This window comes from Hydra vulgaris, chromosome 03 (assembly GCF_038396675.1).
Source record: "Hydra vulgaris chromosome 03, alternate assembly HydraT2T_AEP".
In the NCBI taxonomy this organism is placed as follows: domain Eukaryota; kingdom Metazoa; phylum Cnidaria; class Hydrozoa; order Anthoathecata; family Hydridae; genus Hydra; species Hydra vulgaris.
The window spans coordinates 58,206,836-58,221,073 of NC_088922.1; the positions used below are offsets into that span (position 1 = coordinate 58,206,836).

Consider the following 14,238-nt stretch of genomic DNA (forward strand, 5'->3'; position numbering starts at 1 on the left):
TTACTGTAAGAGAAAAGATGAAGATTGTAGAGCAAGATAACGATTGACGGACGACTTAAAAGATTGCAAATTATATGAATCAGGAAAGCAAGATGAAGGAAGCGAATTCCAAAGAGCTGATGTTCGAGGAAAAAAACTAGACGAATAAGCGTTTTTGGAGCACTTAGGAACAGTCACAGAAAAAGGATGACACTTAATTGAATGACGAGTAACACGAGAATGAATTTTAGTAGATGGCACAAGAGACGCTAGCTCTTTAGAGCAGTGTCCATTATAGTATTTGTAGAAAAGAGAAAGAGAAGCAACATTACGACGATGTGATAATGGTTGAAGGTTGGCTGCAAGAGCAGGTCCAACTATGTTTACGATGAGTTTTTGAACCCTGTCTAAAAGAGAAAGGGCATCATTAGAAGATCCGCCCCAGATATGGCAACAGTATTCCATACAAGGCCGGATTTGAGATTTATAGAGATAGAGAATAGAATCCAGAGTAAGAAAGTGGCGAGCTCGATAAAGAGATGCAACCTTAGCAGATGCTAATTTTGCAACCGATTTGATATATGGTTTCCAAGAAAGATTGGAAGTAAGAGTTAATCCTAGAAGATGAAGAGTAGGTGACTCATCGAGTACATCACCGTTCATAAATATAGGAAGATCTAAATTATTGCGATAACGATTGGCTGAAAAAAATTGAGTTTTATCTGAATTAAAGTTCACCAGCCACTGTGAGCCCCATGCTGTAGCGGAAGTGAGATCCTTTTCAAGCTCAAATGCCCCCTCCAAGCAATCAGAGGGTGTTGGTTTCTTATCACGACAAGAATAAATGGTAGTATCATCAGCAAACAATGCCACCTTAAATGTGAGAATATCTGGAAGATCGTTAATGTAAATTAAAAAGAGTATAGGGCCAAGGATAGAACCTTGAGGAACCCCTGAAGTTACAGAATAAGAAGAAGAGTGTTGTCCATCGAGGACAACTTTTATGCTACGATTGAAAAGGAAGGATTCAATGATCTTGAAGATGTTGCCGGATACACCATAAGAAGAAAGCTTATGGAGAAGACCAGCATGCCAAACTTTATCAAACGCTTTTGAAATGTCAAGAGCGATGGCCTTAACCTCTCCACCTTCATCTAATGCACGATAAAACCTGTCAGTTATTACTGTTAGCAAATCAGCTGTAGAACGAGAAGATCGAAATCCATATTGATGGTCAGAAAGTAAGTTATTAGATTCAAGATGAGAAATTAAGTGTTTGTTAATTAAAGATTCAAAAACCTTGCTTATGATAGGAAGAAGACTTATGGGACGGTAGTTAGATGAATCGGATCGCTCTCCAGAATTTTTGAAGATAGGGATAACAGATGCGGCTTTCCAGCAGGCTGGAAAACAAGACTCTGATAAGCACTTGTTGAATAGTTTTGAGAGTATAGACGACAGCTCCGGAGAACACTTCTGCAAGACAATAACAGGTATGTTGTCTGGGCCACAAGCTGTAGAAGAGTCTAAGTAGGAAATCACTTTAGATACAGATGCTGGAGTGATATGAATGTCAAGCAATGGATCAACCTGTTTGTTGGCAATATCAGGTAGAACGCAATTAGTGGAATCAAGAGATGATATTGATGAAAAGTTTTTAGCAAACAGTTCGGCTTTGTCTTTAGGTGAGGTGACAAAGTCTGAACCATACAAGAGAGGTGGAATTATAGATTTGCCCTTATTATTGATATTATTAAAGATTCTCCAGAAGTCACGAGAGCCTAATTTTTGAGATGAGATACGAGATTTCATGACCTGAGAATAGCGGGTTTTGGCGTTAGACAAAACCTTTTTACAGTTGTTTCTAGCAGTAATAAACAGACGTCTGTTTTCTGGAGAATTGTTTTGCTGATAGATATGGAAGTAATGGTTTCGATTGGCAATCGCAGCAGCACAGTGTGAGGAAAACCATGGAGGAGAGTGAGGCTTGACCTGGAATCGTCGAGAGGGAATAAAAGATTCCATGCCAGCCTGAATCCACGAAGTTATGTAAGAAGCACATTTGTCGACAGGAAGTTGAAAGATTTCTACCCAAGGGCCATCACGAAGAAAGTCACGGAAAGAATCCCAGTCAGCTTTACTGTAGTTGAAAGAGGTTCGGTAATAGGGGGATTCAGGTGATGAAGAAGAATGAGATATTAGTTTTAGAGAGATCAAACTGTGATCAGAAGAACCTAAGGGTGAAAGCGGAGAAACTGAGCACTGACTAGGATCAGAAACAAGACATAAGTCGAGTAGAGAAGGTAAATGATTCGGGTTGTCAGGAAAGCGAGTTGGAAAGTTGACTATTTGAGTTAGGGATTGAGAAAGGCAAAAGTTGTGGGCTTTAATGCCTGCAGAATCACTGACACTAGAGCCAAGCCATTCAGAGTGGTGAGCATTAAAGTCACCGACAACAACTATATTAGCTGATGGATAAAGAGAGAGGGCTTGGTCAATATGATCAGAAATAACATCAAAAAGACTGCAGTCTTGAGATGAAGGAGAGCGATATAGAACAAAGAGAAAGGCAATAGAGTGAAGTGGTGCTAAACGAAAGCACATGAAAGAATAGTCTGTGGATTCAAACCTAGTTTCACGACAAACAGGTGAATTCTTACGAATGTAAATGCCCAGGCCAAGCATGTGACTATTGGAGTCTTTACGAATTAGAGGAAGATAACCATCAACACTAAGATCACAAGATGAGACAGCCGAACTCAAATTAGTCTCACAAAGAGCAAGTAGGTCTGGTGAACTTTGCAAGAGATAAGACTCAACAGAAGAAAAGTTACTTCGAAGACCACGAATATTAGTGAATGATAGGTTTAGAGAACTTGGTGATGATGATGGTTTTTTGTGTTTTATAGTTTTTGGTACTTTATTCATTTTTAAATTAGATTGAAGAACTTGACTCAAAGCATAGATAGTACTCAGAACACCGTTTAATAGCCCAAGCAATTGCCTCATTACTACTAATAAACCCTAAGCCGTAACAAAGGGCTCCAAATGTGGCCTCGGCAATGCACACCAAAAGTACAAACAGGGACACCATCCATGCGCAACATGGCACTGTTAATACTTTGATATTTTTCAGCTGTTAATGGAATCAGCCTCTCTGAGAGCTACCACAGAGTTCGGGAAACCTGACTACCAGCCGGCCTCAGAACCATAAAACTGAGTTTTAGAGCTGTACCCTCATAAGGAGATAATAGAATGAGTTGCCTAGTCATAAAAACAGTGACACAAGCAAACCCATGCATTGAGTCAAGAAGATCCAGCATTCAACATCCTAAACTGGAAACAATGTATTAAAAATACATCTGCGCCAGCCTCATAGATGAAGAAGGGGTGCGAGGCTGGTCAACAGATAGAATCTGTTTACCCCTTAAGTCTTTGCCTAGGAGGCCTTCTACAAGACAGTAGCTGGGTGCATTTAACATCTGCCCAAGATGAGTATTTTTATCGAGACACCATCTCTAGCCTTTACTCAACCAAGAGCCCCAAGGCAGGGGGTGTTTTAAATCGGAGTTGGCATCTCCTAGCCTTTGCCTAAAAAGGCATATCCTACAAGGCAGCAGGACATGAAGCATATTGTACTGGGTTACATGTTACCAGTAGCAGGATAACCTGATCTGACATAGTGGGCGGTTGTTTACTTTACCATAAAAATGTCTTAACTTTATTTTAACGATCTTTAAAATTTGCATAAATAGAGTAGATATTATATCATTGCTATTGAGAAATAGGTACTGCATAAATAGAACTTGTTTTTAGTTGAGTATGAAACAAAACAAATATTTTTATGAAAACTGTTGTTGCTTTTCAAAAGGAAATTGTGGATCATTCAAAAAACATAAAATTATAAACAAAATGTTCTACATTCATCAGCTGGGAGATGTTGATGTTAAGAAACACCTCATCAACTTAAAGGTAATTATGTATTTTAAATTTACGCAGACTGTAATATAATTTTTATAATTACATACTTTATAACTTCTCTGCAATAAGATTTTGAGACAAAGTTCTTTAAACAAAAAAAAATAGCTCTTTTAATTAATTCCTCACTCTTTTAATAAATAATCACTAAATTAATCACACTCTTGCAATATTGTATTTTAATAATAACAACAATGTATTTCAAACTTGTAAACATTTTTCGTGAAGAGTCAGATTATAAACAATGCTTTAAATGACACACTTAATAATTGTTTAAAAAATTGTTTTTAGGTCATGCGATTAAACGATAATAATATTTGGGAAGAAAATGGACTTATTGCAAATAGACTTAAAAGAAATCTTGAAAAGGATGAACAAATATGTGCTTTTCACCGGTACACGTTTGGTATTGCATGGAGTCCTCCAAAAACATGCTTTCATCCTCACCATCTAAATATAAAAGGAAAAAAATCTCCCGCTTTAAGGGCGTCACCAATACATGTCGTCATATCAATGTCAAAGCGATACAATGAAGTATTTTCAGTTGGTGCAATGCTGTGTTTTACCCATTTAAAGCAAGAAACTGCTTTATCTAGAGTCAACGAAAACACCAATTTATGTACAGAAACACAAACACAACAAGAACAAACATATATGACACCTGCTACTCCAGATGAAGAATTTGATCCCGGTGAAATTAATGTTTCACAGGAGATTTTGGACGAATCTCTAAGAAGCCGTGAGAGTGTAACTGAGGTTCTTAATGTAAGTCCAATAAAATTTAGATTAAAAAGGAAGTTCGAATATCTGGAAGATACTACTAAAGATAAGTTAAAACGCAAGTATGTTCGCCTAGAAAACTTATTAAAGAAAAAATTTGCGGAAGCTGTTGCTCCTGGACAAGAGGATATACTTATAGATTTTCTTAACAGTAAAAATGTTGATGAAATAAACAGCCCTCTCCCAATTGAAATTATTCGTGCTCAGAAAGTATATAAGCAAAGTGATTCCATGGGAAAGTTAGTTATCATCTCATTATTAGACCATACCAAGTATACCAAAAAGTTTATAATGAACACATTTGAGTGTACCAAACATCGTATAGAAACAGCAAGAAAATGGCATGCATCTCATAAAGGGTTGGCATTTCCAGAGAAGAAAGTATTCGTCCAATCTAGTCTTGATCAAACAAAGTGTGAACATTTCTTAGACTTTATATTTACAAGCGGTATTTTGCATGATGTTGCTTATGGAATAACCAAATTAAAATACGACAGCGGTGAAGAACAAAAGATAGTGCATGCAATACTGACGACAAAATATAGCCACGCTATCATGTTCTATCGAAAAAGTTGTAGTGAAAGCAATTATATACCATTATCTGATTCAAGTTTGTGGAAAGTATTGCATGCAATAAAACCTTCAAGTCGAAAAAGCTTAGCTGGATTAGATGATGTTACTGCTTCAGGCATGAATGGTTTTCAAACATTACAAAAATTGGCACAAAGATTTAGTTCTAAATCTCTCGAAGCTGCCCTTGAAAAAGGAAAAAGGTATTTGAAAACAAGTTATCAAACCAATTGTAGTGTCAATGACTCAAACATTTCTTCTCATAGCTCAAAACATGCCTTATCAGATCCATCTGAAAAAAATCTTCAATCCAACACAGAGATATCAGAAGTGGTATGTGCCGATTGCTATGATTTGTGCAAAGCTATCGACATGATCAAAGAACTAACAATTCAAAATTCTGACGATGCTGATTCTATTTATGATTTGGAAATTGCTGTAAAGGATGTATTCAACTACATAAAACACCTGATGAGAGATTCTCAACAGAAAAAGGCAAAAATCGAAGCTTTTAAGCAATTAAACGATGAAACTGCTTTCTGGCTTAAAGATTTTTGTCAAAAAATTCTTCCGGTTCGATACAGAGAGGGCCAAAGAGAGTATTTTGGCAAGAAAGGAATGACTTTACATGTGGATATATTCTTCATAAAAATAGCAGGAAAGTTATTCAAACGTGTTTACTTTACTTCAATGTATAGGTGTGATCGGGGAATAGGTGATGTTGTTTTGTTAGCCACTGCAGTTTTAGACCAATTCAGAATTGATCAACCGCATATCAAGAAAATGTTTACCAAATCTGATAATGCCGGCTGCTATCAGGGAAATCTTTTAGCTGAAGCAATCTACAATGTATGCAAAGAGAGAGATATAAAGTTGCTGAGATATAATTATAATGAACCCTGTTGTGGAAAAGATCAATGTGACAGGGAGAGTGCAGTTGTAAAGACAATTTTAAGGAGTTGCGTTGACTCTGGTAATAATCTTTTGACTGCTGAAGATATACACAAGGCTATGCATTATAGTTTTGGCGCTAAAGATGCAAAAGTAGCAGTTGCTCAAATTAGCAATGATAAAACTGTAGTTACTGGACCAAAGATTAAGAACATTAGCAACTATCACTCATTTGAGTTTGGTGAGAAAAGTGTGAAGATGTGGCATTATTTCAATATCGGTGAGGGAATTGAACAAGAGTATGGAAATCTTAAAATTCAACCCTCGATTAAGTTGTTGTTGCCATATAGCAAAACAGATAATTCAATTAAGCGTAACAAGTCACTTTAGGAAAAACAGAAAAGAAGTGACAGGCAATTATATTCATTAAGATTTTGCACTGAAATGAATTGTACTTTATCATTTGAAAGCGATGCTGAGTTAGAAGAACACATGCTATCCGGTCTTCATACAGTTCCGAAATCATTAACATCATTGGATAAAGTTCGCAACTCGTTTGTTCATAAGATGAAAATTACTTCACAACTAAATATGCCAATTTCTTCATCCTCTAACAGTGCTTCCGTAAAAGACAAACCACATTGCATGAACATTTTTCTATTGCAAGGTTGGGCATTACCAGTTCGAAGTTCTTTTAGATTTTCAAATCAGCAGAAAGAACTGTTGTATAAATACTTTATTCGTGGAGAAGAATCAGGTAATAAAATGAGCCCTGAGCAGGTTCACATGCAGCTGAGGAGAGAACTTCCGCCTGATCAATATGTAACTAGCCAACAGATAAGATCTTTATTTTCAAGGTAGGCATTGTTGCTATCAAAACTTTTGCAAATTAGATTATGTTTCTGACTGTTAAATAGTTCTTTTACAAATATGAAATTAAAATTTAGGTGAAAGTTATAATTTTGTGTGTTTGTTTACATATGTTTAAAAATATGTACAATTGATATTGTTATAGATTTAGTAACCTGAAAAGAAAAGGTAAGCTGGTAGAACCGACAACAGAAAATAATGAAAATAGTCAGGTTAACGATAACAAAGAAGTTTATGGCGAAAATGATGACTTTAATCTGGCAGGAGACAATGAAGATGATAATAAATATGAGGAAGACATCGCCAATCTTGCAAAAGAAATTTGTCTTGTATGGAAAGTGAATGATTGGGTTGCTGTTGCATATGAAAAACAATGGAATATTGGATATATTGTGGAGGTAATATTATTCAAAGTATATATTAGTTTCAAGTTTTTATTTTGTTTTACAAAACAGTGCTCTAAAATAAAAGGAATATAAATAAAATATAAAAATAATTTCAGAATGACATTATATAAGACTTTACAAGTTTTATTGAATGTAAGCAAAATTAAACAAATCATAAACTCTTTATTATATTATTTTAAATGTTGCGCTAATACTTTTAGGCATCTATAACTGGGATCAGAGTTAATTGTATGATTAACGGGCAAGAGAAGAATACTTTTCGCTGGCCAGTTACTACCGAGGAGATAAATAACCAAACTGATAAAATTATCTGTTTAGTAAATGCTCCTTTTCTAATCAGTGGTTGTGGCGATTATTCATTATCCGAAGAAGACTATAATACAGTCATATCATTATTCTTAGAGAAACTTACTGCAGCAGAGTAGAAATTATGTGTGATGTGGTGGATAATGTGTGTAAATGACTCTATTAATAAATGAAAAACTAATTTTTAAATGGAAAAACATTTAAATGTTTGATTTATGTTTTATTTAATTAGCAATATAGTTATCTTGATGTTAGATTTTTGTTCAGTTTTTAATTCATGTTATATCATGCGTGTGACAAAATCACACGAATTTTTTTTATTATTATGTTAGGACCTTTTTGTATTGACAGTTGGATATGTTTACATTTTTACAAAACTAAGCGCCTCTGCCGTAATGGTTCATTTTGTAAGTATACTAAAACATTTTTTTCCAATTTCAAGCCTTAATATATTAATAGGCCTTAGGTATCACATAACTTTCTTTGCATTTTTAGACTCAATACCTTTGATAATTTCAAATCCTAAAAGAAAAATTGTGTGCAACACTTCGCCGCTAGAATTAACTTCGATTAAAAGTTGACAAAACTGATTGATTTTGTACTTTTGAACTATGATAATTAGCCAACCGCACAGTGTCACGCAACTTTTTTATATTTTTTGGAGAGAGCTTTTGGGTTACGTCTGATATTAACTACAAAAGCTATGTGCAACTTTTTGCCTTGCCAAAAAAATGGGTTCAAAGGTGGCAAAAACTAAATTTCTAAAAATTTTTAAAAAAATCTCAAAAATTTAAGCCCAGATTCCGAGTGAACGAAACATTTTTGAAAATTTTTTTTTCCCCAACAGGTTTTCTCTATATTCTGATCAATATATAAAAAATTCAAGCAATTTGGAGGAGGTCACTTCCACAGTTTCAGGAATTTGCCTGATTCTTAGAAAAAACGGCTCTTAACAGAAGACACAATGTATCAGGAATTAAAGTTTGATGGTTGACAAATATCAAACAAATCAGTTTGAGTTTATGTGCTATAAACTGCTTTCCAATGGAAATGTGCAGCATTCATTTGTTCAGACTTGCCGCCTTTCCTTTGTACACATTTAGCAAGTGATGTCTTAGCCATACTCCAAGATTATAATGATTGAATTACACATGATTTTAAAATTTATAGATATTTGTTTTTAATTAAACAAGTCGTTTCATTCAACTAATCAAACAATTTTCTGAATACAACTTGAAAAAAAAAGACTAGGGCTCAGTGAACAAAAAATATAAAACCACTAAATAATAACTTGTATGAATTGGCATTAATAAGTTAGCTCATTGATTTTTAAGCAATGTTTAGTTGTCCCATTGTGACCTTGAACTTTTTTATTTTAGACAAGTTCAAACTTATTATGTAAAGTATGCATAGATATGATGACAGAATACTCAAAATTCAATTTAGGTAAATAATTCGTTCTAATAAAATTGTAAGTATTATATTAATTTAATATTGTGATAATATTATGAATGTTGTTAATAAAATTATTAATGATTAAAATATTAAGTTTAATGGAAAATAATGGAAAATAACTTACTAACTCAGGGCTTAATGATAAGACTATTTTTGTCTTCTTCTAGCCCCAGTCATGTAAATTTTTCTTTTATTAATTGCGATTGTAAAATTTTTTTACTAACTGGCAAATACATAACATTATTATTATTAACTAATAAAATAACTATCTAGAATTATTTTTCAAATTTTTCTATAAAAAGGTAAGCAGGTGATTGATTCTACTTCTGAAGAAGACAAGTATGCAGATCTTTTATTGTTAATGCGAATTCTAACACGAATACTTTCCAAAGATTATCTTGATTTAGGTAAATATGTTTAAAAATGTTTTTAATCGACTAAATATGTTTATAGTTTAAAATTTTTTTTAAACATCTAAAGCAAGGTTTACATAGCTGTTAATTCGTAAGACATCTTGTTTTGTAAGATGTTTTGTTTCGTAAGACTTCTTGTTTTGTAAGATGTTTTGTTTTGTAAGACTTCTTGTTTTGAAGGATTTTTTGGAAATTGTTTATTATATCTCATCATAAGTTATTTCATACCACAAGTGTTGTCTCATGAGTTGTCTATCAGCATGAGTTATCTCTCATATTACCTCAGATATCTCATAGCATGAGTAGTTTATAAGCAAGAGTTATCTCTCATTTTATTTCAGTTATCTCATAGCATGAGTTGTCTCAGCAAGAGTTGTCTTTCATTTTCAGCAATATGTAAATTATGTTTTTTATAAAACTCTTTTAGCATTGGATGTTTTTATTAACTACATTTATAGAAGGGTGCAACTGGTTACTTAAAAAAGGCGTAACTGGTTACTTAAAAAGAATGTAACCAGTTACATAATTGCCTGAAGTTAAATCAGTTACATTAAAGAATATAACCAGTTACGTATTTAGATTTTTTTTATGGTTTTTTATTTAAATAGGAATTTCAAATATTTAAAGATATTTTTTTTATATATAAATTTTTATAATCACAGGTCCTGATGATGGCAAGCATAGTGAAACCACTAATATTGTTGAAGTTGTTTTGTTTGGTTTACATTTAATTATTCCTCTAATTAATCAGGAACTAATGAGGGTATAGTTTTATATAATTAGGTGTATAATGATCATTATATAGTATCCGCTTGTGTATATATTATAAATTTATCAGAAATAAAGCTATAACTACTTTTATGTTTAATATCTGGTATTGAAATTTTTGATAAAAAAAATTTTAATTGTTGTTTCCTCAAAATGCTTTCGTTATTGATTCATACAAATATATTGCACGTTGTTTACATTATTATTTCAATAGTTGTTATATTATTTCAATAAATAATATTTTTTTAGTTTCCAAATCTCAGTAGTGAATACTTTAAACTTGTGACATTTGTATGTGAAGTTTATCCTGAGAAAATGAAAATTTTACCAGATGTATTGTTTCGTAACTTTATGGCATCTATTCAAATGGCTGTTGATGAGTATCTTTTCACAATATTTAGTTGTTTTTTTTTAGTTATTTTCAATAATGTCATTAATTTTAGTATTTAAAAGTCAATTTTACAGTAGGATGAATATTATAATGGCAATAGACTATCTGCATCAATCAATATATCATACACCATTTGTTGTAAATAAGTTTCCATATTTTTTAACATGTAAAATTTAAAAAAATATATAAACTTTAGTTAAATAAATACTTATTTAGAACATTTTATTATTAGCAACAAATAATGCAAAATTATACCTTTTTTCATAAAGCATTTTCTTTAATATATTGAAAGTTATTCACCTGATACAGCTAAATGTGCATTAGATGCATTGAGCTCACTTGCTAAGTACTGTTATAACGAATGTGATACTAAAGATCCTGTTAATCAGCCATTATACTCTGCCCTAAAAGAATTTCTTAAGGTATTTCTGTATATATATATATATATATATATATATATATATATATATATATATATATATATATATATATATATATATATATATATATATATATATATATATATATATATATATATATTATATATATATATATATATATATATATATATATATTTATTTATATATATATATATATTTATATATATATATATATATATATATATATATATATATGTATATATATATATATATATATATATATATATATATATATATATATATATATATATATATATATATATATATATATATATATTAATGCAGGGATTGGTTTATAACTATAAGACCAGATTTTGGATTAATTAATTTTCTTTTGGTTTTCTTGTAGAAATAAGGGGGAGGGGGGAATTGGGAAGTAAAAAGTAAGCTCACAGACATCATTTGTAGCTTTTTTGACTTTAGATTGTAGGAAGACCAAACATTTGGTCTTTTCTTTTCTTAGCTATTCCAGCTCCAGCACCCTTAAAGTAAATTAATAAATAAGTAAATCATAATATTAAATTTTGTGAATGTGGCTAGAAGCATATCTATGGATGGCCATATTCTATCATACATTTGGTTTTATCTCAAATGTTTTGCCATAATTAAACTATCACTTTTTAAAGAATTTAAACATTTTTAAAGTAAAACAAATGAGGAATGGACTTGCAAAACCTGATAATTCACTTTTTCAAAAAATCTGACTTGCGCACACCACTGGATAGCTCTTGTAATTTTGCATCAGGAAATTAATTCAGGACATGCAGAATCCAATATTTCTATCACAAATTAATATGCATACAATAGTGTTTCAATTACAACTGCATAACAAACAGATTTTCTGAAACAGTTTTTGCCATTTATCTCGAAATGACAAAAAAGTTAATTATCAGGTTTTGCAAGTCCACTCCTCAAATATACTAAGATAAAATAGGATAAGTAAGTAAAAAAGAGAAAAGAATTATTAAAAAAGTATTTCATTTTCAAAAAGATATTTCATTGGCATTTTACTTAACAGTTAGTTGTGTTCATCTTGTTTGATGAATCTGTTCTAATGATTGAGCTTTTTAATCAATCAGCTTTGAAACTGTTTAATACCAAAAGAAACATATTTTAAGAAAGATTTGTAAATATAAAAGGGACCTGAAAACTACAATATACATAAGTTATGCAACTGTGCTAACTCAAAATAATGTTTGTCTAAAAGCTTTATAATTATCATTTAACTAAATGCTAATTGTAAAGTCTGCACCACAAATAAATACTAGCTGTTTTAAGCTCTGTTATTTTCATTTTACTAAATCTTGTATCTTATTTCAGATGTTCTAGAGACTTTTGGAAATTCTTCAACTGTCATTAACTAAAGTAAGTCTAACATTTAGTCTCTTATTTATGGGTCTGATCTCTTTACTTCTTCCTAGAATAGGGTAGAGTTATATGGAAAAAAATTTTCCTCTTACTTGACTATTGAATCTAAAGGCCATATTCTTCCTGTCATACCAGTTAAACAAGTTAACCCATTGTTAAACATCTAAATCACTCTGGCCAATGTTAAAGTTAATTTTCAATTAAACACTTCTACACTTTGTGCTTCAGACAAAATTTCCATCATAGTCTTAAAAAAGTGTTTTCCAGAACTCTCTTCAATATTTGCTAAATTATTAAAATGTGCTAAATAAGTGGTTCCAATTTTTAAAAACTCTTTTTTAGAAACTTAACTAATTTTTTAGAAATTCAACTAATTTAAAAAACTAAATTTAAAACTAATTTTTAGAAAACAATTTGACCTCTCCAACTATCCTACAATTTGTCTTCACTCTGTAATTAACTTTATATAAAGTTTTTGAGATTATTAAGTCATTATTTCTAACTCATTATCAAATTTATTCTTGAAGGCCTGTACTCTTCTTCATTTCAAGTAACTTTAAGGGTACCACAAGGTTCTATCTTTGCTTCTGTATTGTTTCTTATTTACAGTACCGATCTTTATAAAAATTTAACATCTAAAGTAGCTCTATTTGCTGACAACTCGACTTTATACTCTTGTCTTGGCAAAAATGTCTTTACTTTTTGATTGTTTAGAACAAGCAGACCAAGACTAAAAGCTCATTGTAAATGTAATTAGATCTGCTTTATTTGCTTTGAGCCACTCTTCCATTGTTGCAAGGTTGTATTTCTTTCTTTTTCTACAAATACTCTCATGGTCAATGCTCAAACAAACTATCATCTCTATTACGATAAACCAAAACTCATTCTTGCTTGACTTCTTATTCAACAAGTTGCATCCTTTTACTGTATCTATACCTTCATGCTATAAAAACGTTTACTAATCCAATTTTTTTCCTTGCACATCAAAAAGACCTTATAACTCTTACCATCTTCATGTTTTCCTTTTTTATACAACCTACAACTTTTCAGATCTTCAGTTAACCATTTCCAAATTATAATATATAAAGTATTATAAATTTTTTTAACTATCAACCCTTGCTAAATTTTATAAATTTGCCGGAGCTGGGTTTACAAAAGTCTCATTATTAGCCAGGGCCGGGGCTCCGGTTGCTTACTAGATGTCAGGTTACTATAAAGTCTCCTGAAAGTTTTATAAAATAGGGAAAAGAAAATCAGATTTAATGGCATAATGGAATTGATAGCATGATAGATTTGATAGCATTATGGATTTGATAGAATGGTGGATTTGAAAACATGATGGATTTGATAGCATGATGGATTTGATAGCCTTATGGGTTTGATAGCATGATGGATTTGATAGAATGATGGATTTGATAGCATGATGGGTTTGATAGAATGATAGATTTGATTAAAATAATTGTCTTTTTTAAGTAACAGTTAGCTATTTAAATTCAGTTTTAGTGTAAAATTGAATTTTTCTTTCCTAAAATATTTGTTGTAAAAAATCATCATCTATAAAAAATCAGAAGACTTGTTAGGTCATATCGTCAGGTCAAATATCAGAAGAGTTTTCAGGTCAA

The 14,238-nt window shown here is 31.5% G+C and overlaps 1 protein-coding gene across 1 annotated transcript in view; it reads left to right on the forward strand.

Annotated features, from left to right (window-relative positions):
• LOC101238412 (exportin-4) overlaps positions 1–14,238 on the forward strand; it is a 106,116-nt gene that overhangs the window by 83,273 nt on the left and 8,605 nt on the right. Inside the window, exons 16-20 of the mRNA XM_065793805.1 lie at positions 9,161–9,227; positions 9,539–9,643; positions 10,312–10,412; positions 10,667–10,797; positions 11,101–11,230. Coding sequence (XP_065649877.1) covers positions 9,161–9,227; positions 9,539–9,643; positions 10,312–10,412; positions 10,667–10,797; positions 11,101–11,230 — 534 coding nt within the window. The remainder of the gene's footprint in view (positions 1–9,160; positions 9,228–9,538; positions 9,644–10,311; positions 10,413–10,666; positions 10,798–11,100; positions 11,231–14,238) is intronic.